General features: G+C 47.0%; 1 protein-coding gene across 3 annotated transcripts in view; it reads right to left on the bottom strand.

Moving 5' to 3' along the window:
* The window catches only part of LOC143356542 (uncharacterized), a 112,644-nt gene that overhangs the window by 11,763 nt on the left and 72,937 nt on the right, over positions 1–27,944 (bottom strand). Inside the window, exons 1-3 of one of the 3 annotated variants that reach the window (XM_076792319.1) lie at positions 22,441–22,690; positions 5,599–7,459; positions 2,612–2,785 (exon numbers count right to left, since the gene is read on the bottom strand). In XM_076792319.1, the coding sequence (XP_076648434.1) occupies positions 2,612–2,785; positions 5,599–7,459; positions 22,441–22,466 (2,061 nt within the window). In that variant the 5' untranslated portion in view covers positions 22,467–22,690. Of the gene's footprint in view, positions 1–2,611; positions 2,786–5,598; positions 7,460–22,440; positions 22,691–27,944 lie in introns of those variants that run through there. The other 2 variants (XM_076792317.1, XM_076792318.1) reach the window with 2 other exon arrangements.

Below are 27,944 nucleotides of genomic sequence, written 5' to 3'. Positions count from 1 at the left end.
TAGAAAATTGCCTAACGATCTCCGCGGTTGCATACCACGAGCCCGTGAGAGAGCTGCATCCCACGGTTGTTCTACGCTTGCATCGTTCGCGGTGCATCGTTTGCATACGCCTTTACACGCGCGCGCGCGCGTGCAACAGCTGCGCCGGGTTGGTTGTCGCCCAGGCATCGGCGATTAATTTCCCGGCACCGCCACGCCGTTCAAATAGGAAATTCGAAATCTATAGAAACGGCCGCGCCGACACCGATACGGTCCTTCGGCATACGGACCATTGTACGGGCCGGGACCCGTAATTTCCTGTTCGAACGCGCGGGGACACCCCCGTCTGTGTCCCTTTAAACAACAGACCCGTCGATTCCGCCGCCTTTACAACCTTACGCAACGCTAAATTATTCATGCGGAATGCCAGAGCCGTGTTCCGCGTTGCATACTTCTCGTGATCCTGTCCCGAAATGCTCGACAACAGCCTGACCATTATTCCGAGGACGGGCGACGGTCCAATCCCCGCGATCCAGGACGATCCTCGTCAAGGACCTCATGAAATCGCTACACTGATTTCTCTATACATGTCGCCGAGGCCTGGATGATAAACGTCGCGAAATTATCCCCACTACCGCGGGGTACACCCCGTGAGGGGCCTCGGACGCCGAGATTAATAGATTAATAGATCGACACCAGCGTCCGGTGAAACAATAACTAATTTAGTGACGTAACTCCGTTGTTTGTAACAATTTTCTTGTGAAACTTTCGTCGATATATTCCTGACAGTTTTCTGATTAAAATGATACCCAACACGATATAGTTTGGATCATATTTGCTCGTTTAATCCACGATATAGTGGAACCTCTATTAACCGAACTAGTGGACCATGAGTGTTCCTATTAATGGGACAGTCTATATACCTATTAATGGCTCATCTAGATACAGTGCTAGGTTACATCTCCACTGACTTCTGATTGTATGAATCAATATGTCGTGCTTAGATTGTGGTAGATGTACGGTTCGGATAATCGAGGTTCCACGGAATCGTGGATTAAACGAGTAAATACAATGCAAATTGTATCGTGTTTGGGCTCGTTTTAACCAGAAAAATGTGACAAATGTGTCGCTAAACGTTTCACGAATAATTACCAATCAAAAAAGTTTATCCAATTGTTCCTATGAAAGATAGATAAATTGTTTAAAGGTTTTTTACGAGTTCAATGTTTACGATAGTTAGATTTAGACAAATCGAGTTCCACGAAAGGCATAGTGCATAATATCCTCGACAATTTTTCCTGCGAAGGATATCCAAATTTTTGTAATGTTTTTTGACTCAAGAGTTCAACGACCGGTGTTTTCGGGTCAGAGGATCGAAGAGCCAGAAGCCAGAGGCAAAAACTCAGTTAACGATTCTCGGCCTGGAATTACGTAGTGCACACGTCGTTCCTTATCTTTGCCAGAACTGGCAACGACGTGGCATGCAAGTGTTATTTCACTTAGCAACAGATCAGTTAACAATCGACATCGTCGTGCTCGGTTGGAATGTGAACGCGAACATGGCCAGCCAGGCAGCGCGTCTTCGCAGCGAAATCGTATATTATTGTCTTTCCACATAATCGCCGCCGGTGGTTAACTCTTTTGTTGTTGCGCGAGGCTCGCGTTTTGCTTGCGCGAAAATTGTACGAACGATTACTATGGGCAGAGATTGCGCTGGTAACCGATTGCGCAACCGGGAACAACTATGATCCCGCCTCTGGAGAGACAAAAATTTCGAAATGAAACCTGCCTTCAAAGAACGTGCTACTTAAACCACCTGTCGACGGAATGATCAAAAATCGATTATTATAAAAGACGCAGGCCTATGTTCAATATCGTTTTAAATCACATCCCGTGCTGTCAAATTTATCGAAAAGTTACCTAACGTTTAGTAGAGTTTATAGATCGGTATGTGTACATATTACTGACTAAATATTTTCGAATTATAGCGAAGAAAATTTCTATGCTCGGAGAGCTATAATGTTTCGAAGCCATTATCATTTCGAAGAACAACTCGGAAGTTTTTTTCTAATTCTGATGTTTTGCAAACTGGCGCACTTGTTTGCAGACACTTGGGTTTGTCGATCGCGTACCGAACGCGCCGGGGGCTCATTAATTAAAATGTTTCTCGACGAAGAAACATCGCGATCTTCTTTTCTGCAACGCTTGCGAAAGAAGCGATCGAATAATGGCGATGACTTAGTGGTTCTAGATTGAAATTTCTTAGCGGTTAATTATCCTCTCGTACCGGTTTAAACGACCGTCGTTAGACTGTCTAACCGACGAAGTACGTCATAGTATAATTCTTTCAGCAAAACAAACCACGGAAGGTCTCGATAAGCGTAAAATTCGAGGTCGTTTAATAAAAATAAACCTGTCGCGGATTGCCGAGGGAGTGGTTAACAAGCGAAACAACCGGTAAATATCCTGTTAACTGTCGCACAACTTGTACCGATGGGACCAACAAGTGGTTTCAAAGTCCGTATCTCCACCTAATTTTTCAGAAACCGGGCCCAGAAAGATTAGCGAAGACGATCCGAGCGTTCGCAGGAGCGAATTTCGCGGCGAACCGGAAGTGATCGGCTGGGCGTACCTGGTATTTTCTGATGGAGTGCAGCTGCTGCTGGGTGGGCTCGGCATTGGCGTAATCGGTGGTCTCCACATTATTGTTCTGCGTGGACAGACGCAGGTTATCTTTCGGCGGTCTGGCTGGCGCCCTCTTTTGATCTCTCGGCGGTATGGCAGGTTTCAGCCCGTTCAGACCGGCCTAAAAATCCGTTCCGAAAAGAAACAGGCTCGCATTAATCCAGCCGTGGTCGGGTGGCCGCCGCGCGATCGCGACTAAAACCGTCTTTTAACTAAAAACAAAACGTCCCGAAGAACATCTCTTCGTTTCGAGCCGTGCTCTTCAGCGAGAAATCTGTCATGATTCTCTTCAGACGACGACGAAGACGACGACGAAGACACTCGTGTGGATGTCCTCCGACGCGTCCGCTTCCGGTCTCGACCAAACGGAAGCGAACGACATAGGAGAGAGAGAGAGAGAAAAAAGTGGATAGAGCAGAGATGAAGAAGAAGAAGAAGAACATAGTGGGAAGAGCCTGGCGTTTTTGCGCTACAAGAGAGAGAGAGAGACAGAGAAATAGTTTTTCTACGACTACGCAGACAGTGTTCGCAATGGGCTCTGCGACTACTTTACCATGCTTTCCAAGTCTACTAGTGTGTCCGTTCCGCATGCGTTCTCTATCGCACCGTATACCCCGTGAGAAACCGAGCCTGGGTTCTTGCTCTCCGACTCGCAGACCATCGGAGAATCAGCTCACTTTGCACAACAGAGCCGACGAAGTTTCGCCGAATTCGCAACTTCCTAGACAAATTTTCCTCGTCCGTTGCCGCTCGCACTAATTGCTGCGTCTACCCTAATGTTTTGATATGCGCGCGAACTTCCGGACCGGAAACTTGCTTGTACCCGGACCGCGTATCCTCGTGCGAAATCAAAAGTTTCTGTCCGAATTGCGGGGGAACTGGACCGAACCGAAAATTGATTTTTACTGTTTTCAACCCTTTGCACTCGAAGCTATTTTCACTCCAAAACGAAACGTTTCTTCCGACCTAGAATATTTCGCTTCTATATATTTTTTGTCGTGTCATACGTACGAAAATGGCACAATTTGCTCGTACAATAATGAAATGTTCAGTAATTTATTAAATACAAGACGAATTTAATAACGTGAAAAATATTTTGAATAATGATACAGCAATTTTTAGGGGTGCGTTATAGTCGCCACTCGAGTGCCAAGGGTTAAATTAACAAGTGCCAAATATCAACGCCAGAGATTCTTACAAAATCGGAGTAATTTAATTAATGAAACCACAACTAGAAGTTTAAAATGTATTATAGGGGATGCTGTCTTAACTGTCTCATCTCATAATAAAAATGAATTTCTAAACCAAAAATCACTAGCCGTATATGATTGACGTGGCAGTTAACGTGTTAATGACACTCAGTTTTGTCGCAAGAGCATAAACTCCGCAGTCAATTCGGCGACACTATGGTAATTCATTGACTGTGTTGTGCTTAATGATTTCTCTCATGAAACTTCTACCAACATTCTCGCGACACTCTTCCGGTTAAAATGATACCAAACACGACGCGATTTGGATCTTATCTGCTCGTTTAATCCGCGATACAGTAGAACCTCGATTATCCGAACTGATCGGTGCAATACAAGAGCTTTCATTTTTTTTCTCATTTTTTGAATGTGCTAAAGCCCAAAAAATATCAAAGAAATCGGTAATTTCATATCGAAATTCCGCCATTTTGTAGTTAATCATTCATACAAAAATAAATTTTGTTTAGTTCCAATAAGTGGAAGTCGTTGGAACCGTCGAGCCGTTTTACAAAACATACTCTATATAAAAATATATACAACTCGTGTAATTTTGATTATTTTCACTTTAAAAAAATCGCACATGTACTTCAACTCCCAGTAAATGTTCGTGCGAAATCCCACTGCAAAAGGTTCGGTAGTTTTTCTAAAAAAAATTCCCAAATATTCGTGCAACGAAACCGTATCATCGGTTCGGATAACAGAGGTTCCACTTGAACGTGGATCGAACGAGTAAAAACGATGCGAATTGTGTCGTGTTTGGACTCATTTTACTCGGAAAAATGTCCGGAACAGGTAGATGACCGTGTCGGATCCTCTCCGAGGATCTGTTCGAGTCGCAAGAACCAATGATCTCGTTTGCCCAGATGCACCGAGAGCAGAAGGTCGAAGCAAAGTTTACCTGTGGTGTTTCGAGTTGATCTAGGCCCTGGTACGAAGCGTACATACGTGTCCTGGCAGAGTCATCGAGGATAGTGGTGTCCAGATTGCGCAGGCTCGAACCGCTGGCGGATATTCGCCAGGTGGGCGTGACCGTCCGATTCAGATTCGAATCCGAGAAGCAGGATTGGTGCATTCCGGAGCGGGAGTGCGCAAGGCGGGAACAGGAGAGCTTCGACTCGCTCCGTGACACCTCCCGGCTGGCCGTCAGTGGCCCGCCGGGGCATCTCGAGAGCATATCGCGTTTATACTCGAGAGACAGCCTTGAATTTTTCTGATTCTGCGTGTTCGGCGACTCGTCGAGACAACTGATCTCCAGCGTGTTCCATGGATCCGCGATTCTAACCCTCGCCATCTCTTGCATCGAATTCCGTGAATTTTGATTGGTCTCTTGGACGAACGACAACCGTTTGCGTTTCTCTTCGACGGAAGAGGAATCGCACGAGGGGCTGTCTCTCGCATGGAAGACGACGCTGCAGGGTCTGTTCGATCGATCGGAGGACAGGTCTCGCAAGAATCGGACCTGCGGGTGTTTGTGAGGAGGATTCGATCGGTCGTCCGCGGACAGATCGTGGATGCTCGGTTCGAGCCGCGGGCTGGAGCGTGTATAGGTCAGCGAGCTGTTAGAGAGCGAGCGGTGCGTGCTCGCGGAAGAAGCGTGCCGGGGCGGAAGCGATTTGCGGTGGCGAGGCTCGTGGTGCACGAAAGATAGGAAGCTGTCGAGAAGCAAACTCTTGACTTTGGACCTTACCTTCTTCGAGGAGGAGTCGCGCTTTCTGTCGAGCGTGCGCGCCGCAACGGGGTGCGGCTCGCTAGTGGCGCGCTGCTCGTCGCTGTTACTAGCAGCCAGCTGCGCGAGCTCGTTCGGGGGGAGACGGGACGTCGGCGACGACGACGACGGTAGAGAGGTAACTACCGGCAAGGTGGCCGCGATTGTGCTCGGTGTCGTACATGTTGCCCCGTCATCCCCCGTTAACGGACCGGTATCCCGACCACCGACCGTCCCGTTACGCTCCCGTTTCGGCTCGAGCGTGTTCTGCTTGCTGTTCCCGGGGGTCCTGTTCGGCGGGGGATAGACGGGATGGCACTTGGTCACCGGCACGAAATCCGGCGGACAGTCGACGGCCACCTCGCGATACGGTCTCGACCCGACCACGAGGAAACTACGCTCTACGTGCTCGTGATCGGTGGACGCGTCGCTCCTCAGCGTCGAATAGCCGCTAGAGATTTGCTGGTGACGCTTCTTCTTCGGCCGCTGCCTCGAGGACGAGGACAGACTGCTGCCCGACTCGATGCCCACTAGATCCTCGCTTGACCCCGACCTGATCAACTCCTCCACGTCCAGGCTCCTCGTCTTTGCCTTGATCTTGCTGCGATCGTCGGTCTGCCTTCTGGTCTTGGTGGTCTTCGCGGACTTGGCAGGGGTCGACTCGGTCTGCAGCTCTCGGGGCTCCTTGTTACGAGCTGGAGACGATCTATCCTGGTCCCTGGGTAGTCTAGGAACGGTGCATTGCTCGTCGATCAATCGTGTCAAATCGGACACCTCGTCGGATCTCATCAAGAGACCCTGGAGGTCCTGTAGATCGGCTAGACCGTATGCCGGGTTGTCGAACGACGTCGCGTCCCTGGTCCTACCGAACCTCGGTGCTACCTTGATCTCAGGGACGACCGGTCTGCAAGGAGAACCTAGATCTATCCTCCTGGCATCGTAGGTAGGAGAGTCTTTGCCTCTGTTCTTGGCGTGTCGCAGCACCAAGCTACTGTCCAGAGGAGCGGTGCTGTCCGACCTGCCCGAGGAGCTTCTTGGACTGGCGGAGTCGTCGCTGCAGGTCTTCAGCATGGTCGGGTAATCCTCTTTGGCGAACGGATAGTCTTCTTCGACGTCCACGTCGACGCTCGACTCTTTCTGGCCGTTCGTGTCCTCGTTCACTCCTTCGTCCTCCTCGTCGTCGAAGTCCTTGAAAGGATTCTTCAGGTCCGGCGAGCCGAGGGTCGAAGGACTACGACGGTACTTGTCGGTGTCGGTGTCGGCGGTCTCTCTCGCGTCTTTTCTCGGCCTGTCGCGCTCGTCCTCGTCCTCGAGGTTCTCCGACTCGATCTTCAGCTCGATCTTGAGCATGTGCGGCTGATGATGGCCGTTCCTGGTGGCGCAGGATCGCACGCTGGCGTCCGTCACGTCCGTTTGCTCTAGGCTAGTCAGCGTTTTACCGTCCGCGTTGTTGCTTATGCGAGGCGGCGGAGGCGGCGGAGGAGCAGGCGGCGACTTAAGGGTCTCGTTTTTAAGGTTTAGGGAGAGGTCGCTAGCTAGCTCGCTACGGGGGCCACGAAGCTCGTTCCTATAGTCGGAAGAGCAGTTCTTTACCTTGTTGGGGTAGGCCTTCTGGAGAAGGGTGTCGGGCACGTCGACTGGTAGCTCCCGGTGAGGCCCTAGGCCGCCAGGGGCCCACATCTCATCGGGACCCAGTCCCTCCTGAGGCTTCTTCGCGTTGTTGTTCTCCTGCAGCTGCTGTTGCTGCTGCTGCTGCTGTTGCTGCTGCTGCTGCTGCTGCTGCTGCTGCTGCTGTTGCTGCGAGTGTATGTCCGTCACGCCACTGCCGGTACGAATTCGGGACCTGTCGGACAAAACGGAGAAGGTGACCATTTTAACGATTTTCGATGCGTCCAGTGCTACCCTACATCCTGCATCCCCCACACATACACGATGCCCTAACCCTCTCTTCACTCGCACACTCGCTCTGTCTTTGGTTCGCATTCTCGATTACTCTCTCACACTCTCTCTCTCTCTCCCTCTCTCTCTCTCTCTCTCTCTCTCTCTCTCTCTCTCTCTCTCTCTCTCTCTCTCTCTCTCTGGCATTGGCTCTCTCGCGTCCCATCTCTTTTCTTTACAGAGATCTCCGGCCACGCGGCTCACCTCTATTCAACGACGACCCACTCACGCTATTTACAGAACGAAGTGGCCGCGCGACCCGATGCTGCTACGAAACTCGCCTCGAACGCGGATTTTTTTCCAACCGTTCGCGCGATAACCGATTCTCGCGATTTCGACGATCGAGGAGATCCACGGATCGATATACTCTGCCCGGAATTCACGTTTAAACGCCCCTTATAATGGAATAACATTTCCAACCCCTTGCACTATGACGATGGACTCGTGATCAAGATTTCCGACAGGTTCTATTCAATACTAGATTGTTGTTGATAGACTGAGGATCGAACGGTAGAACATTAACAAAATATCTTTTTGAATGAATGATGAAGAGAATGAATTGAATGACGAAGAGAATATATTTTTACTGTTTCTTGCAGTCGATGCTAACAATTTTTTGTTTTGCACAACGATCCGCAGTCTAGTTATTAATTGTCTTGACGATATAGAATTTTATTTTGCTGTTGTTGTTGATATGTAGTCATTGAAAAATATGTACGTAGGCATACGCAATAGGTATAATTTTTCATCTACTTCTTCTTCTTCTTCTTCTAGAAAACTCTGAACGACTAGGAAGTTCCAATCACTGCAACCATAAATTAAATCGTAGCGCAAGGGGTTAAGGTCGAACGAGTGGAGCATATTTAGTCTACCAAGTGACTAAATGATGAGCCATTCTCTGTCATCGTCAGCCCAATAAAGTATAAAAAAAAAGATGACGATGTGAAAACCTCGAATAAAAAATCCGACGATTCGAGGCAGAGTTTCGAAGCACTCCAGCTCACAATGATCAACAAACGTGTACAAACACAGGCGAAAGATGGAAAGTGCCGCAACGGGGGTAATTACCAAAATTTCGTTACCAAAAGTGACGCAAAGGGGAAAAGTACCATAATTTCGTTAGCAAAAGTTACGCAACGGAAGGAAATACCATGGTTTCGTGACCAAAAGTGCCGCAAAGGGAGTGGATACGACGGTTTCGTTATCGAATGTGACGCAAAGGAGGTAAACAGCACAGTTTCATTACGGAACACATCGTAAAAGGGGTAAACACCACAGTTTCATTATCAAATGTGCCGCAAAGGGAGTGACGCGAGGGGGCCGGGGATAACACAAAAGAAACAACAACGGAGAATACAAGGTAGTAGTTGGTCTGTGTGTGTGTGTGCGAGGTTCTCAAAAGTTAGGCTGCTTGAACAAACTATGCTTCGCATACTCGAAGGAAAAAGCAGTGCAACGTTACGGAGTTCAACAAGAACGCATCGACACACGTGGGGAGAGTAGTGTACAGTGTGTACGCGCTAACTACAGAGGAGCGGAATTAACCAGGGGGAAGTTAACGAGTTTTCTAAACGCGTTTCTTACGCGCAATCGAGGCCAATCTAGGTTACAGCCACTTACCGACGTCAAATCATAGTTTGAAACTGCGAGCCGCGGTTGGGGCTGGCTTCGCTTGCAAAATTTCCTTTGGGAGAAGTTATTTTTTACGGGAGTAACGCAAGAATTGGGTCTGCAGCAATGAAATTGATCTACTGACGGTGGATCCATTTTGTACCGAGAAGAACAAGCTTGCAAGAAACTCGGTACATCTCGTTTAAAATCTTTTCACAATCTTGTTTACATCTTGTTTAACTAGGATAATACTTCACTTACTCTAGTTTCATATTTTATATTAATGATAAATTAAGCATCATTTCTGTCAAATGTTTTACAGTTTCACAGACAATCAGTGAATTTTCACCTTGAGGAACGTATGTAATACTTCTTTCATTTTTGTTTTTCATGTTAAAGGAGTAGATTATGGTTTATTTGTATGAAACATTTTTCAAAAGCACTTTTTATGGAATGTGTTCATAAATTTCAGACATTAATGACATATACGAGGGGACCTCGAAATCCTTTAAGTGCTCGAGCCCTTGGAAGGTCTTGATCCGGCACTGGTTCTAGCAGGAGAGTGCTGCCGTTGAATTTTTATACGATCAACGCGTGAATGAACTATTATCGGAAAGCCGGTGACCTTAAGTGTCGAGCAAGGGACGCATGAACCTCCGACCGAGAAAAGAGCCTGCGTAAAAGTGAATTTTCACGCGACGTTGAGTATCGGTGGAAACCTACACACGAGTGTCCGCCCTTTTCGCCGTGTCATCCTCCGCAACGACCCACGTGCGACATAATAATTGCAACATCTCCGGAGAGGAGGATGCGATAAACCGCGGCCCGCAGAACCTAGATTTCCCTGGCTGCTCGAGAAAAAGAGAGACTTCTCAGCGAATTTCCACCGAGTCCTTTATCGAACTTCCGACTGTTAACAAGAGACCCGGGATCTCCGGTTAGGTAGGGCCACTGGCAACCCGGGACGTGAGACGATTCCTGGAGATTATGCGAAAGAGGATTTATCGGATCCTCGGTTCGAGGTGGAGCGACAAGAAATTGATGGTTAAGTCGGAATTAAAATCGCGGTGAGATGTATTGCGTCGGGACATCATTTGGTTTGTTCAAGAAAATATCTTCTCCGAAAAAACTGAAAGAATTTTAGAATTTTATGTCTACACGGTTTCCGAAAAATATTTTGCTTCAGTGGAAGGGGTGATTCCTGAGGTGATTCGAAGATATTTTTTCCTTTGCGAAAATGTTCTCCGCGGCTTCGTTCGGGAGTTATTAGCGAAAAACACGGGCCAATCGGAGCGCGGCTAACAGCGGACCGATTCCGGCTCAGCCAATGCCAACGCCACGCTCAGCGGGACTTGTCCCCGGATTGGCCCCGTGTTTTTCGTCAATAGCTCCTGAACGGAGCCGCGAGGAACATTCCCGCAAAGGAAAAAGTTACTTCAAATCGCCTCAGGAATCACCCCTTTCAGGAACGTACAACATTTTTGGGAGACCCTGTATATTTGTTACCGAAATAATCTTACTAAAGTATGAAAACATTGTACAAAGAGAGAACAATGGATTAAAACCGTTCTACGGAGAGGAATGTCGAAACAACGGAAGCAGAACCAAGTAAGATAAATAGTACCTTGTTATCAACGAACAAAAAGATAAATATTGTTGTAATAGATGTCGATACAAGCATTAAAAAATTGTTCCACTATCGGAACATCTGAACACAATAAAATTATATTACGAGGACCACTGTATTGACGTACAAACATTGTGCGGTAAACAATAATTCGTACATTTGGAGAACGTGTGAACAGTTTGTCAAAAATCGAACCAGATCCAGATCAGAATGAAAATCCATCGCTACAACGATCGTCCAATACAAACATTTTTATGAGGAATAGTAACGGATCGAAGGATTCGTTCGATGGTCAGGAAATCCTTAGAGTTGTTGTCGAACCGAAAGGGCGTCGGTCCGTTGCATCATCGATCGGTAATAAGAGATTAATGAAGGAAATTGCGCAGCGTTGCGCCGAAAGGGCGAGGAGAAAGAGCCGAGAGGTGAATAACGCGATAGAAATTTCAATCGAAAGTCACGGGGCCTGGATTGTCCGGCCGCCGAGATCGCGAGGGAATTTTATCGATTCGACAATTAGCACGTGCCTGGTAGTCCAACGGAGACTGGTCGCAATATATACATACATATAATACATACAACACAGCCGGTTTTTCTTTTCTCTTTGTTTCACGGTCCGGGGACGAGCGAAACCGATGAAATTCCGCATCGCTCGAAGAACTTTGCTCGTTAATACGAACGTCGGAGAAAAATGAGAAGCCCGACGGTTTCTCGGGCCAAGAACGTCTACAGAAATTGGAAAAGTCGTATCGGTTGCGATAAATTATCAACGACAGGCACATCCATCCAGATTTTGTTCCTCCCCTACAACCACCGAGCCCACCAAAATTACGGATTTCAGATTTTTTTTCTATTACAATTCATGAAGTTACAGAACTATTTTTTCAAGTATCCTTCGTTCAAGTACAGTTCGCGATGAAAGTCTTATGAAATTTGAATCAATACTTATTGTTATAAAAGTTTCGTTTAGTACTAGGTAGTTCTAGCGTTAAGTACTATGTTGTTGCTGCGGATCTTTATGCAAAAATAAAAATTATCAATATAAAAAGCAGTTAAAATTGTTTTCTTCCTTTGATGACTTCAATAAGCCGGAAATAGTGTATTAATATTTGAAAATTCTTTCAATCTTCCTACTTTTTCAAATTGCAGCTATTCATTACAGTTATAAACGCATAAAATCCGCGCTCTAATAATGTTTGCGTGGCTCGCGGAGGTTAAACGTGTTTCGTTATCTTTTTTCTCGATCGTCTCTCGAATAGGATAGACATTAAAAACTAATGTTTACGTTAATTATAGAGGCACAAACTCATTCAATGAACGTAGACGCAGGGTCATTATGAATTGAAGTTTTCCACTCGTTTGTGTTTCGTTGTCTAGACTACGATTGGAAAACCATCGTCGAAATGTGCTCGTTAACTTATCGACGCTTGGGAGCAGTTAGAGTGCCCCTGGTACATCTTGTATTTTTTTTTTGTTTTTAATGACTCTACGTGGATATAAAATATTGTGAAACCCGCTGTCCACACGAGTTATTCTCCAATTGTAAGACAGTCGACTAATTACTTCAGTTAAAAATGCTTGCTCTGTGGAGCAAGGATAATCTAACAATCTTTAGGGTATATAATCATCGATGAAAAGTGACTTAACATATTTGGGTTAGCAAATTATCCTTTAAGGGCACCAGAAAAAAATTACAAAAATTCCTAAATATTATTCAGCTCGAACTTTGAACTTATCCTTCGAAAAGTAATTATTAAGATAATCTAGTAAACAACCTTTCGAGGATCGCAGGACAACAAAGAAATTCCTAAACATTAATTAACTTCTTGCTCTTTCTGCTCACCCTTCAAAAAATCATTGTTGTTCGTACTATCAACAACCTCGACGTCCTTCAGCGACTTAATACAGAGAGGTACAGTATTCCCGCTTAGAGTTGACTCCATTTTAAATCCGCCTTCGAACCGTTGCCAAGAGGAACAGTCTAATAAATCCAGATCTCAAATATAAAAGAATCTGCAAAAATGCAGCAATCCGAAAAATTGACGAGGACAGTGCCAATTTACTGGGGGCTGTATCTCTCGCTCCAGTTCGTTGCCCCTTTCGAATTATCGCGGCTGGATCTTCGGCGGATCCCATAGGAGGACAATAGATCGTCCCGTGGATCGTTCACCGTGACCGAAAACCCGAGCGGAGAACCGCAGACGAATTCTCCGAACGCGATCGGCGAATGGTGGGGGGTATCCCGGGGTTTGAACGCGATTTTTCCCGTGGATCCAGTTACAAGGGCAACAACGGATGAAAGGGGGAGAGGAAGAACAAGAGAGCCCACGACGGCATTACGGTTGTGGGTAAGTGGCCACGTGAATTCACCGGCCTGAGGAACAGGAGGAGAGAGAGAAAGAGAGAGAGAGAGAGAGAGGGAGAGAGAAAAGAAAGGACAGAGACAATGCCGCATACCGGCTGGCCGGACAAAAGCGACAGAAAACGCGCGCGGGACGCAATGGCGCGCGATGCAACGTAAACGAGTTCACGTGCGTTCGCCGTGGCTCTTTTCAAAGGATCGTTTCCAAGGAACACACCCGCACGTTCTCCTTTCACGATTCTTTATTTCTTTTTTTTTATTTTTATTTGTTTCACGCTTTTATGCCGACGTACTCGTCGACGAATCGAACAGAGAACCAAGGAGATCCGAACGATTTGCTTGTGGCGCCCAATATGGCCGACGTTGGCCGACATTCTATCGACGTGACTAATGTTTCCTCTAAATTGATCTTCGTTAATCTCTTTTCTAACGCGATTGCATAAACAAATTCGTTCATTGAAAAGCGACAGAAACATCGAGAAAAGATTGCGAAGAATAGCGTGTTTCCTGTTTCTAAATTAGGTTGCGCCGACCGATACGGCCGACATTCCATTGACGTCATTTCGCCTACACTGATTCTCTCTTTATTATTATCCGTTCCTAAATTGATGTACGATTAAATCAACGAATAAACTCGCTGTGGAGCAACGCGAAAATGTAACGAGCAATGTACAACGTATAATATTCATCTTTTTAAACTGAAAATTTACTGATTTTTCGTTTTTAGGTTAGATCGACCAACATGGCGGACCTGCCGTTGATCATCTGTGTTTACGCGATGCTGTTGGTGTATCGTTTATATTAATACTGTCTTCATTAGAGTAATCAATTTTCTCGTAATAGATCAGTATTGCTGTCAGAAAGGTATGAAGCACAATTCACGATGCTTATTGTCAGCTCAATCTTCATGGTCTCCTCCGGCGAAAATTCAACCTCATTTCTATCTGTAGACACCGTAAACCATTCGACTCCATTCCGATTATGTGGCGAGCGATTAATTAAAACATCAAATTAAATATAAAATATGCAGATCGAAGAAAATTGATCCACAAAAGATTAAAAAATATTGATCCATCCACATTACCCAGGATCCACCCGACGACATCAGGAATCGAATTCGGGCACCCACCAGCCAAAAAACAAAAACTATCGAATCTCTCTCCAAACACATTAACGATCCAGCACCGCCCCCGCTAATTATCAGGCGAACAATCACCGGTCACGTTAGCCGCGTCTCTGAAATTGTCCGCGGCCGACAATCCTCGGTGATAAATCCCGCGATCGCATAAACGCGAGAGGCAACAGTCTCTCCCCGGCGATAATTCTCGCGGTCGATTCTCACGCGAAAGAACGCGCGGAATGAATCCGGTCTTGGGCGAGATTTTCGCAACGGAAATCTGCGAGCCGGTGCTCGGCGTTGCGCCGGCAACGATCGAGGCTCGCCGAAGTCGAACGTTTCCACAACGTCGACTTGGAAAAGAGCTCCGATAATTGTCGATCGCGATTCATCGGTGCCGCTGTCGACAATCGTGTTACCAGCGATGAAGGCCGCCGTGAACAGCGACTGTCGACGGAAGGCTGCATTCGTACGTGTTCCAGCAGGGAGATAAAGCGGATAGGGTGACACATCGTTGCGGAGTGAATCCAACTGCTACGTGGATACTGCGCTACTGCGATACAGGGAAACTTTAAACCGGATCGGTTCTCTCTTTCTCGGTTTGGCCGACAGAGAACTGACCGGGGAACACCGATGGCCTGGCTAGACGCTCGCCACGGATTTAACACGTTGCCTACCGGCGCGGCGGCCATTTAACCAGTGGCGAGCATGACCGTCGATTTTCTTTTCAATTATTTTCTCTACGAAACCTTCACCGACACATTCGTCGCATTTTTCTGGTTAAACCGAGCCCAAACACGACACCATTTCAATCGTATTTACTCGATTAATCTACGATACAGTGGAACCTCGATTATGCGAACCAGTATTACCGTTCGAGTACAATGTTGGATTAAATCTGATTCGTGACCATGAATCGTATTGTACGTGGATTAGCTTCGGATTAAACTGTTTTGGGAGCACAACTGCTGAGATATCGTCGGTTCGGATAATAGAGGTTCCACCGAATCGTGGATTACACAAGCAAACGTGCTCAGAAGTGTGTCGTGTTTGGTATCATTTTAACCGGAAGAAATCGAGCAATATGTTGGAAAATGTTCCGTGAAAAAATTATTAAAATTAGTAGAGGTTCGATCACTGAATTAGCACTGCCCCGCGAACAACGTGTTAGAAATTAAGCTGCATTGCTTGGTGAACGTTAAGAAAACAATTCCAAACGAACGGGGCTACCATTAGAAAGCCTTAAAATTTTGTAAATGGTTAAATATCATTGGATTTTTTAAGGTGTCCGGCGGTGAACGTGTGCGCAAGGGTTATTGTGGAAGGGGACGGGGGTAGCGAGGCTCGATTTCGACGGGGCACTTCGAGGAAAAGCGGTCGAGAGACCGACCTCAGGCTTTTCTGACTTTTCCACGGTACTTTCTTTCGTCTCTCTTTCTTCCTCCACGTGTGCCGGGTCTCGTTTGCCTAACCGAGGCTCATAGTAAAACATCTGTGGCTCCGGGGGCGCTAGACCACCGTCCACGCTATTTGGACGCTTGCCGGAAGCGCCGGGGTCAAGTGCTCTCTGTCTTCGTTCTAACGCGCGAACGCATTAAAGATACATTATCTGTCGTGCTTTCGACCCCTGTTCGCTGTTCGCTGTCCCCGGTACCGTTCTCGCTTGTATTCAATCCGTGTTTTGCTCGTAATTTTCGTAGTTTGAACGAATCTGCAAAGTTATGGGACGATTAGTGGGAAATTTAGAGGACCGAAGCGGTCGCTGTAATGGTCCCGGGCAAATAACTATTTAATGGGTGCGCGGGCTTTTGGAAATTTTATGCATTGTTGCCAGGAGTTGGGCACACTACATCATAGAAGCCTCGTAAGTATTCATGAGTCATGTGTTGTTTATATTAAATTGGTGCAAATGAAAAATGTTGTGTCTTAATTGCAACAGACACGAGCAAGAGAAGAGTCGATTTCTTCTCTTGTATATAATTTGCAACCGTTCTTTTAATGTTTTCTTTTCATTGCACCTGCTGACATGATTCTTTCATCGGGCTTGAAAATTAATTTCATTCGATAACCCAATCCAAGTTTTGTACGACTATGCCGTGCATTGGTAGATCATTTTTTGAAAATCAAAGAGTCAATGGGAACACTCCAGTCCTCCAAAGAGGCAAGTGTCTAACACAAGGTACAGTGAATTCTCGATATATGTCAACAACACGGGTCTTGCCAGCGTCCAGGAGACATACCCTGTGTTATGTTTACACTCCTCGGCGTCCTAGGCGGTAGTGGGGATAATACCGCGACGATTATCCTCCAGGCCTTGGCGACATATATTGAGAAATCACTGTATCTAGAAAAACGATTGAATTTTCGTTCGAAGAAATCACACGGGGATCAACAACATGAGTCATAGCGAAGCGTGTCCCTATAATGCAGGAGACAGTCGACTACGCTGGCAAAACTACTCGTTTGTCTGCAAGCGACAGCAACAATGAGGAAGGCAATAAATACCGAGAAAAATGCTGCAGTGTCGGAAACACTTGCTCTATACATATATACAGGTTTCGAAAAACTGTGCTTCGCACAAGTTAAAACCAAGTGCTGCGGACTAATTGCTTCTGTCCCACTGTCGAACCATCTGTGCACTATGTCGTGACAAGCAGGGCTTAGTAAAATCGTCGTATGTATTGTTAAAAAATGATTTTTGAGTCACCGATCGTTCCCAAGCTCTTTTCGGGAATATTAATTTTAAACGTTGAGCATTTCTCGCATTTCTAATCAGAATTTTTAGGAGGGTTCCGCAATGTTTAAGGGCTTTGCGGCGGGAAAACACGGGATATTGAGACTGCGGGCGGCCCTTCACGATCAGAGGGCCCGTTGATCCGACGATTCTGGAAAGGTCCGTTTCTGTTTTACAGAACAAGCCTGCCCTTTCGGGGCGAGAGGATCTGGTTTTTGTCTAGAACCGTTCCACGAAGTACCCCGTCGCTGTTACCGGGCTCGACGCTCGACAGACCTAATGGCATTGCGCCTCTTCAGCACCCGAACCCTCTTCGGCGGTCCTCTTCTTGCAAGGAATCCGCTAAAACCAGCCCATGCTCCTTCGCGACGACGCTGCGGCTGCTCGGTGGCGCCCGCCGGAGCGTTTCGCGACAACTCGCTGGGAAAACACCATTCACGATTCAAAATCACCGATAACCTCCGACAAACCTAATTGGAGTCGCGCCGAACGGAGATGGGCAAAACTGTGCCACCAAAATCCGAAAATCTGCGCTCAAACGACATCTCGAAACAGTTTCTTCCTTCGTAGCTTTTGAAAAGTTGAAAACGGGACTATTGTAGATGATTTTCACTATTTTTTTATTGTGTCATAAATAGACTGCAGATTTTATTGCATTTATAGTAAAAATGGGTACGCACAATTTAAAGCAGAGGCCATATTGAAAAGATTTAAGGACCTCAGCGTATCAGTTTCGGTTTAATAAGATCATTAAAGGAAGAAAACCTTTTTCATTTGCCTCCTGTGTCTTGCAATGAATGCAAACATTTTTTATTTTGCATAAAGATCCGCAGTCTAGTCATACATGTATAAGATTCCCAGTGTACCGATTGAATTGTACGAAGCTGCAATTTTGGTGCAATAATATGCACTGTGATTGACGAATGATTGATAGACGGTTAGGTGAACAATGAATTTGCAGGTTTTTGAGACGAACGGGTCAATGGATGTTTGCGCCTTTATGCTGACCGGATAAGATCGTATTGACGTGGCAAGCTGTATGTGCTTCTTTCTCGGATTGCAATTTAAAAGCACGATGGAAAATTGATTGGAACAGAGAAGAGCTGAAGAGAAGCACAAAGACAGCTGAAAAGAGCTCGCCAGTTCACGAAGAGTGAACTGAATTGTTTAGATCTTGACGGTTGGAGTGATCTTCGTTTCCATGAATTTCGTGGCAGGTTTATGAAACGCCAAAAGTACTACGTAGTATTGCCGCGCAAAAGTGACAGAATTCCTCTAGCTTTCACACGGCTTTACGACGCTTACAATGAACGTCTTTATGACGTCGATAATTGTAAAGCAAAACGTAAAGTCAGTCGACCGATGAATGATTGTTGGATCGTCCCTTTTCGAAAATCACGTGCTGCTCCGAAGATGCTGGTAACGTCTCGGTGCATTGAATAGAAATGTTTATCGTGCCAGAAGATTTTGATGAAAGCGGCGCTCCGAAAATTTGGCTCGTGCCAGCCATTTCGCCGGGACAGAATCGTAAATACCTTGTGTCTCTGCGCCGGGCAGCGCGCAGTCAACAGGTTCATCGTTATCAGAACAGTATATTTGCCCATCTCCGGATCAATGCGAGGGAGCAACGGTATTTAACGATGGATCCAAGGTCCTGATGATTCCCGGGACAATCTCCTGTGAAATCTTTCCGGCGTTCACATAACGCGATACGCTATCATTTTCGCGGTGGCGTCTTCCCGTACCTGTTCGAATCCGTTCTCACGGGGGGGGGGGGGGGGTGTGTGTGATTCGTAGAATCTGGGGCCCGAGGTTTGCCCGAAACAAGTTCCGAACAGTCCCCAGGACCACGGTTTAAACGGTTTCGATCGGTCTCCTTTGGTCGGCGGTCTTTGGAAACGAGAAAAATGCGAAGAAGCGAGTCGGCGAAGCCATTCATCGCGCAACGGTTTCCGGAAAGAGGAAAAATTCCTGCGTGGAAAATATAGAAACGACGGGCCGGGGTTCGGTGAAACGCTGCCCTGGCACGATACCTGCGCAGGTAAGCAGAGGACTGCAGAAACGGAAACACGAGATCCCCCCGTTCCCCCCCGGGCGCACAATGTGAGAACAAGTGTCTAATGGCTTCCCTGGGCGAGCCGCGATTATGTAAGCCACGGATCTCGGAACGAAAATCATTCTCGACGAGCGTGCCGTGACAACGACTGTGCTGGAAAAAATCGCGGACTGCTATTTTCTCGATTAGAGGTCGACCCGACCTCGCTGTTGCGAATCGCTTTTTTCTCCCCCGAGGGCCAAATAGAGCGGAAATTTTTAATTGGAGCAGCGACTACCAGACTGAGAATTGTGCCCGCACAAATTGTCCCTATCGTAAATTATTTTACAAATAAATCGAGCCAATGCAGAATTGATTTTAATACAGGAGTCGTTACCGTAAGAACGAGGATATTCGTTTGCGAATGTTTTTACCTAAATGTTTGTACAGATCAGCCGTGCGGCGATTACGACATTTTACTCCGAACTGTATGCCAACCAGTGCAATTAGTGGAATTTTGATGTTACCCTGTTTGTCCGACTCATTCGGGACGAACAGTTACGTTGAACTGAGCCTGCAACCTGCTGCATATTTTTTCTGACGGTATTATCGAGTTTAAACAGTGCTAACGAACATACGAATCTGTAGGATAAACATATGTGCCTGTCTGACTCGATTTTCTACTCAACACTGTCGTCGAACTCGACTGACGATTTAACGCAGGAAATGTACACGCCGTGCATTCATCCACGCTGTTATGAAATTTAGTAAAGTTTCAGGAACATTAGAGTGTTTCTTATCAACGTTGGAACGTGCCCGACCCGACACACTGTTCGCAATAATTCAATTCCGAAAATACGAGCAAGTTTTCTACGCCCCCAGCTCGACTTCCGGTAGCGCGGCCAGCCGCTAGGACAGGACAACCGGAGACGTCCCAATTTTTCTGGGACGTCAAGAAGTCAATTATCATTTTGATCTGCTCAGAATCGTCACAGCTTGCGTTCGAAGTTTAAATCGCACGCATCTGGTCATTCCTGGACAAAACCTGGATGAAACGTCGAAGGTGTCGGTAACCAAACGGAAACATGGCGGTTCGAAATCCTGGCGAGCAGAAAGTTCGACGCGAGGCTTTCAGAGTACCGTTGCCTGCCCATTCATGCTCGTTAGCCGAGTGCCTGGCAAATACTTGGTGCACGTAGGATTAAATACCTGTACCTTGCGCAGGCTGGCAGGCTGGCAGGCGTGTCAGGTCGGTGTACGTCCGAAGGAATGCACGTTTGATCGATCAACGAGTCAGCAAACGTTTTAAGTTTCGCGGGGACGCGACAATCTGCCATCAGTCGGCCGTGTGCCCCGCCTAACAGCGAAGCTTCCAGGATTATGCGCCGCGACGCTTCTTAGGCGAACGACCCCTGACGTTACCCATAAACATCCATAACTTACACTCCCATAGCTATTTCAATTCCGCGATCGTCCGAACCCCGTGTTCTCAGCTGCTTCTTTCTCCGGGGAATCAAGTCTAGGAAGTGACCAGGGATTCTTTAAACTCTCCCGACGATCCTACTCCAATTTCGCGATCTAATCTCCTAAACTCTAAATTTCCAGCTTCCTCTTTCACCAAAGAAGCAAAGCTACTCTCGGATGCTCTATACTCTCATAGCGATCCTACTCCAATTTCCCTGGCTAATCGTCTCGACTTTAAAATTCTCATCGAGCTCTCCTAATTTTCAGCTAGCTCCATCTCGAAAGAAGCCTACTCTCATCCTCTGTACTCTCGCAGCAATCCTACTCCGATTTCGCGATCTAATATTGTAAACTCTAAATATCCAGCTTCGTCTTTCACCAAAGAAGCAAAGCTACTCTCGGATGCTCTATACTCTCATAGCGATCCTACTCCAATTTCCCTGGCTAATCGTCTCGACTTTAAAATTCTCATCGAGCTCTCCTAATTTTCAGCTGGCTCTATCTCGAAAGAGGCCTACGCTCACCCTCTATACTCCCACAGCAATCCTACTCCAATTTTGCGATCTAATCTTCTAAACTCTAAATATCCAGCTTCGTCTTTCACCAAAGAAGCAAAGCTACTCTCGGATGCTCTATACTCTCATAGCGATCCTACTCCAATTTCCCTGGCTAATCGTCTCGACTTTAAAATTCTCATCGAGCTCTCCTAATTTTCAGCTGACTCCATCTCGAAAGAGGCCTACGCTCACCCTCTATACTCCCACAGCAATCCTACTCCAATTTTGCGATCTAATCTTCTAAACTCTAAATATCCAGCTTCGTCTTTCACCAAAGAAGCAAAGGTACTCTCTGATGCTCTATACTCTCATAGCGATCCTACTCCAATTTCCCTGGCTAATCGTCTCGACTTTAAAATTCTCATCGAGCTCTCCTAATTTTCAGCTGGCTCTATCTCGAAAGAGGCCTACTCTCACCCTTTATACTCCCACAGCAATCCTACTCCAATTTTGCGATCTAATCTTCTAAACTCTAAATATCCACCTTCGTCTTTCACCAAAGAAGCAAAGCTACTCTCGGATGCTCTATACTCTCATAGCGATCCTACTCCAATTTCCCTGGCTAATCGTCTCGACTTTAAAATTCTCATCGAGCTATCCTAATTTTCAGCTAGCTCCATCTCGAAAGAAGCCTACGCTCACCCTCTATACTCCCACAGCAATCCTACTCCAATTTTACGATCTAATCTTCTAAACTCTAAATATCCAGCTTCGTCTTTCACCAAAGAAGCAAAGCTACTCTCGGATGCTCCATACTCTCATAGCGATCCTACTCCAATTTCCCTGGCTAATCGTCTCGACTTTAAAATTCTCATCGAGCTCTCCTAATTTTCAGCTGACTCCATCTCGAAAGAGGCCTACGCTCACCCTCTATACTCCCACAGCAATCCTACTCCAATTTTGCGATCTAATCTTCTAAACTCTAAATATCCAGCTTCGTCTTTCACCAAAGAAGCAAAGCTACTCTCGGATGCTCTATACTCTCATAGCGATCCTACTCCAATTTCCCTGGCTAATCGTCTCGACTTTAAAATTCTCATCGAGCTCTCCTAATTTTCAGCTGGCTCCATCTCGAAAGAAGCCTACTCTCATCCTCTGTACTCTCGCAGCAATCCTACTTCGATTTCGCGGCCTACGCATCGAAACTCTGAATTTTCCTCGGGGCCTCTTGGTCGTCAGGGTTCTCTCTCTCTCTGGAAAGAGGCGAGCCTGAAGCGACCGGGGCCGGGATTGTCGAACGACCGCGCGTTCCCCGAATCGATTTCCATACAAAGAACAACCCGAACAACCCCAGGATTAGCGAGCAACAAAACCGGAAGAGAGCGACGCGACGCGACGCGCTGCGGGCCGAGCTCGTAGCGTGGTCAACGGTTGGGACCTACCAGTGGAGCGTTTTGAGGATTCTCATGGCGTGGCTTCTCTCAACAATTCGTCCTTCGTTCAAACCTCATGGACGGACCCTCTCTCGCGTGCAGCGCGGCCGACCAGCGAACGGTCGAGGAATCTCAATCGGCCGGCTATCTCGAGACACCTTCCATCATGCCCTCCGACTCTTCTTCCCTCCTCTTCTCGCCGAGTTCTTCGTGGTCCTCCGCTCTCCTCTCATCCGTCGCCCTTTCCTCTCCCACCGAAAACCCCTCTCTCCCTCGAATCCACCGAATCCTCTTCAACCTTTCCTCCACAATCGCACAAGGTGTTCCGGTTCCGGTTCCCTCGACGCACTATCACGTTTTTATTCGCACACCAGCACCACCAATCGACACGTACAGATCTCTTCGATACAGGCGTTGTACCCGAAGAGCAAACCGATCACATGGCAAAAACACCGTGAATCACTCCGCGGTAAGATAGCACTTGACGGGGGGGGGGGGGAAGCTGTCGATCAGGACCGACCGGAACTAGTTCGGGCCTGTATAGTTCCTCGGGCCCGACGCGAAGCTCGCGAACGAAAGAGAGACGCGGTGAGGCGCGCTCGCGCGCGTCACGAAGAAGCGCAGACTCGCTGGCAAAGCGAAGGTGTATGCACCTTTTGAAGGCTGCATGTGGCGCACACCAGAAGAAGGAGAAGAAGGTGGAGGAGGAGGAGGAGGAGGAGGAGGAAGAAGAAGAGGAACGCGCGCCAGCCAGCAAGCGCGTTCTCGCTATATCGCGTGGAGAACGCTCGTACCGGTTTTGGCCCGCCGCCGGACAGGTATTCCCGACTCCGTTAACCGCCTTAATTGCGCCCGGCTCATATCACCCGAGGGGGGAAACCGCTTTTCGCCACCCTCTGTTCGCCGGGGCCACCCCCTGAACGAAGCCTGTATATATCGACGAGCACTATCACCAGAAACGTAGTATTTCGCGCGTGATCCTGTTGGGTCCAGCCGAGGATTCAACGGGGACGCGCAGTTTGAATTCGCGGGGAACGGTTAGGTTCACCGACACCGGCTGGTTTCACTTTCAAGGCCGCCACCGGTGGCCACACGGTATTCGGTTCTGTGCGTGGATCGCGTCGCGGGAAAGATCGAGGAACGCACGAGGATCGCTGGCATCCCTCCAGCTTCGGACTGACGTGAGTTTGTTGGCTTCGGCTCGAGGCGAGCCGGTGTCCCCTTCTCTAGCTCTCTTCGTCGCTCTCCAGCGACACCGTCCTCTTCCAGCTCGTTCCTTTCCCTCGGCATACCTTGCCCCCTCCAACCGGACACAAGTCCTCCTCCACCTTTCAGCTGCGCGTTCCTACCTAACCTCCCCTCCACCGAGCTCTCCGTGCCCCTCCAACGCTGCGACGACTCGCCGGCGACGTCCCTGTTCTCTTACCTTCGCTACCTCTACTCTACCTCTTTACCCGTCTCTCTCTCTCGTTCTCACCTGTTCGCTCTTTACACAGAGAGTCCTCTCTCGGTGCGCACACACCTCTTCCCATCCGATTCCTCCAGCCTCAACCGTCTCTACCCGTCTTCTTCTTCTTCTTCTTCTTCTTCTACTTCTTCTGTGGCTGCTGCTGCTGCTTTTCGTTCCTCGTCCCTTTTCCGTGCAGATGCGTCGCCGTCTTTGTTCGTCGCGAGAGATTCCGGCCGGCTTTTGTTTTTCGACGACCACCTTTTCACTACGGGGAAAGACCGACTCCGGGGAACCCGGCCTCGAGCACCCTCCGACACACGAAATCGCCGATGACGGGCCTGGAAAACCAGTAGCCGCTGCGAGGAGGTCTTGTTTGGCAGTTTCGACCGGTCCCCCCTTAGCGTCGCGTGCGCCGCAGATCGCCGAGAGACGATGGCGTGTGCTGCACGGTGTCGCCACGCTCGGATTGTATTCGTCTCGGGGATCGAAAGGGTACCACACTGTTCTCGCGAATTTGGGAGCGATTTTGCGTCTTCTGGGAGACGCTATGGGGTAGGGAACGTTATTTTATACTGACTGGCGATTTGTCTATGCGATTGTCACATTGGCGTTGGTTTTTGTAAGCACACAGCGAACGGAAGGGACAGGTCTTTCGCGGAGCGTCGGTTGAGAGACGCTATGGAGATACTTTCTGTTCACCGACTATTTATCGGTACTGTTAGCAAATTAGTTTGAAGTTTTTCTGTTTTGTCGTTCTGAAAATTGAGTTATTCTGACGGGGCATAATTTTTCTATGTGAACAGGACAGAAGAAGGTGCTATTCCTCGTCCTCCTTAATGGAGCAGAATTTGGGAGACGCTACGGAATAGTAGACACATTTCTGTGTGGATTAAAGTACGATTCGGAATGACTAATACCATCTGCCTCGTTTCACAATTCTTCGAGTCGTGATTCTTCCTCCTTAGCGAAGAGTCATTTGGGAGCCGTTGTAGAATGATGAACACTTCTCTGAATCGACCAAAACAATGAAATGATTCGCTACAGCTTTCTTATTGTACAATTCTTGAAATTACACGGCGAATCACCCGAATATTGCATATTTCTAAAGACTTATGCATTATGGTTTTGGAGGAGATTTCCTGCTCCCTGGGCTAGCAGTAGTTAAATTTAAAATGTAATAACAGACCAGATGTTATTTATCGGTTTCGCCAAGATTCTCATTTCCTACGTTTGCCTTTATATTGCTCGTAAAACAGAATACTGTGCTTGCCTAATACGGGATAGCATATTACATTTATGTATATCGAATATACTCTTTCGATGAGAAGAAACTGTAGACCGACGAGCCTGTCACGTTCCAGGAAATGAAATCAATGATTCATATATCATGTTATTTCATTTCCAGCCGGTACTGGCCGCCATGGAAAAGACCTCATGCCACAGTTTCTGCTGCCAAATCGATTAACTTCGTTTTGTAGAAAAGCGAACATTTGTAATCCTTTGAATCGTGCAATATAAAATCTCCATACTCGCGCCGGAAGTGCAGAAACGATCAAACTGGAAACCGTGTTATCGTGTCGCTTCAAAAAATGCATTTGCCGATTGGAAATTCGAGTAATTAGTTGTTGCTGTAATATATATGAAGAAGATTAATTTTGATTAGGACCGAAGGTTCTTCATTCGTACAATAATAATTGAAGAGTATCAATGCATTGCTCGCAGCTTAATAAAACCACTAACGAAATAAATTCCTATCCGGTCCCTGCGTCTTGCAATTGATGCAAACAATTTTTATTTTGCATATCCGCTGGTTAGTTACAGGAATAACAGATATAGTAAATTTCATCTTTCCAGTTCCGATTTACTAATTCTAGATCTACGGGAACCGTCAAAACGGCGAGTTCTGACATTTTTAACCCTTAGCGCTCGAATGGTGACTGCAAGGCACCACTAAAAATTGCTATATCGTTATTCAATATATGTTTTACACTATTACATTTGTTTGTATTGAATAAATTACTAAACATTTCGGTATTGTACTAGTAAATTGCACCATTTTCGTATGTATAACATGAAAAATATATATACAAACGCAAAATCCTAGGTGGGAAGAAATGTTTCGTTTTGAAGTTAAAATAGCTTCGAGTGCAAAGGGTTAATTTACGATTATCGAGATTGTAAAGACGCATCCATGAATTATGAATGGCTGAAAATTTGGATAGATGCAATTTTATTAATTTTGCAAAGTAATGTCAAATAGTCGCTGTTAGTGCTCCGTAAACCTAGCGTTCACAAAATTAATTTGATTTTGCTGAATTTCCTGGTTGGTAACTCGGTGGTGAACGTGTTGATCCAGACCAAACCGCGGAGGATCAAAACAGAAATTTCATAACATGTGAAGAATGTCTCCGTCATAGTAGGAAGCTCGCATTCTCCAGGATCCTTTTCACCATACACTCTGTTTCTTTCCGGGGTTCCCATTTTCCTGGCAATCCTGCTTGTTATCAGTTTTTGCCTCCTCTCCACGTTTCAAACGAGCCTCTCCTCTCGTTCGTCGACTCGCGGATGGCTTTCTCTCCTCTCTCGTTCTCTCTGCCTACGGTCTAGCTTCTCTCATTCCCTCTGGCACTCTCTCTCTCTCTCTCTCTCTCTCTCTCTCTCATGCTCAGAGAGTGTCGTCGCTCCTGCGTTCCGGGGATCACGTAGCCAGGCATTGAAGTCTCTCGGCCACGCACGGCCTGCAGGAACGCGCCCGAGAGAAGCTGATCCCCGCCTCAACATTTCGCTCTCTTCTCCCCCCTCTCCCTCTTTCTCTCTCTCTCTCTCTTTTCTCTCTCCTCTCAGCTGATTCCCCCGCGTTTCCACAGAGATTCCTGCTCGTCCCTTTCCTACCGACGAACGGGGATCGACGTGGAACGCGATCGAGCCTTGAGGTTAGATCGAAAACGGCTCCTAGCTGTACTTTGCCTCTCCGTGGCTGCGCAGTTACTCCTCTGGCTTTTCTTCCTGCTCTATCCTCCCGCACCGCGTTCGCGCACGGAACGATCCGTTTAATAATCATTCATTGCACTCTCTATTTCAACAGGAACACCGGACAAACAATTAATCGTTGCTCGGTTATTCGATATTCGGGATGTTCGCCGTTTGCCTGGAGAATCTTCGTGCTTTTCTTTGATCTCCTTCTTCTTGTTCCGTTGCACAACCATCTCACAGGCGACAATCTTATTTGTATTACTTGTTATACTTTACACGCTTATTCTTCTTCTAGGCGTTTTACTCTGTTGCACAGCTTTCTCAGAGGCAACAATTTTACTTGAATCGTTTATTACACTTTACATGTAAATAAGCGCATCGAATAAATAGTTAAACGTTGCTTCGTTATTTGATACTGTACAAATTAAGTCCAGGCCCTCGCGATCACTCAGTAGCGACTTCCGCTTAGATCGAAATCTCTTATCAACCAAGACAATTATCTACAGATTGAAGTAAATACACAGCGATGAGTAGGACGCTCAAGGAATTCCAGAATGGAGGGAATTAATTTGTACACCTGACAAAAGCAGCTAATAACGCTCCTGTTTATTAAAGTTTGTTTCAAATCTTCAACGCGAAGTTCTCACACGATATTTATACCTGTACCAAGATGTTAAATAGGCACAGGTGCCTGTACTCCAAGAGGGAACCACGAAACCACGAACAAAATGAACAAAGTGAAACATGACGAAATCCAAAACGGACGAGAAATCGCTCAGAGATGTTTCTTGGATCTCCGTCGATCGCGTAAGGTGTGCACGCGTCGGACGTTAGAAAACATGGAAAGGAGGCTCTCTCGTTTTCGGTATCGATCTAGTTTTTCCAGCAGCTTTCTATCATTCTACCAGAGACCGGTCCGAGGCGTGTCCGCGCGGACAGCCGGAGCGGAAACCGCGTTAACCGAGGCGGAAGAGGAAGGAACTGAAGTTTTCCCGGAACGTCGTCGCAGCCTTCGAGGGTCTAATATCGCGACCTACTGCCCTACTCTTCAAACGAGGATCGACTGCTCCGGATCGACGTTTCTCTTCTC

This window comes from Halictus rubicundus, chromosome 8 (assembly GCF_050948215.1).
Source record: "Halictus rubicundus isolate RS-2024b chromosome 8, iyHalRubi1_principal, whole genome shotgun sequence".
Classification (NCBI taxonomy): Eukaryota; Metazoa; Arthropoda; class Insecta; order Hymenoptera; family Halictidae; genus Halictus; species Halictus rubicundus.
The sequence above is the reverse complement of the archived record's forward strand: the minus strand, read 5'-3'. Positions and strand labels throughout refer to the sequence as shown.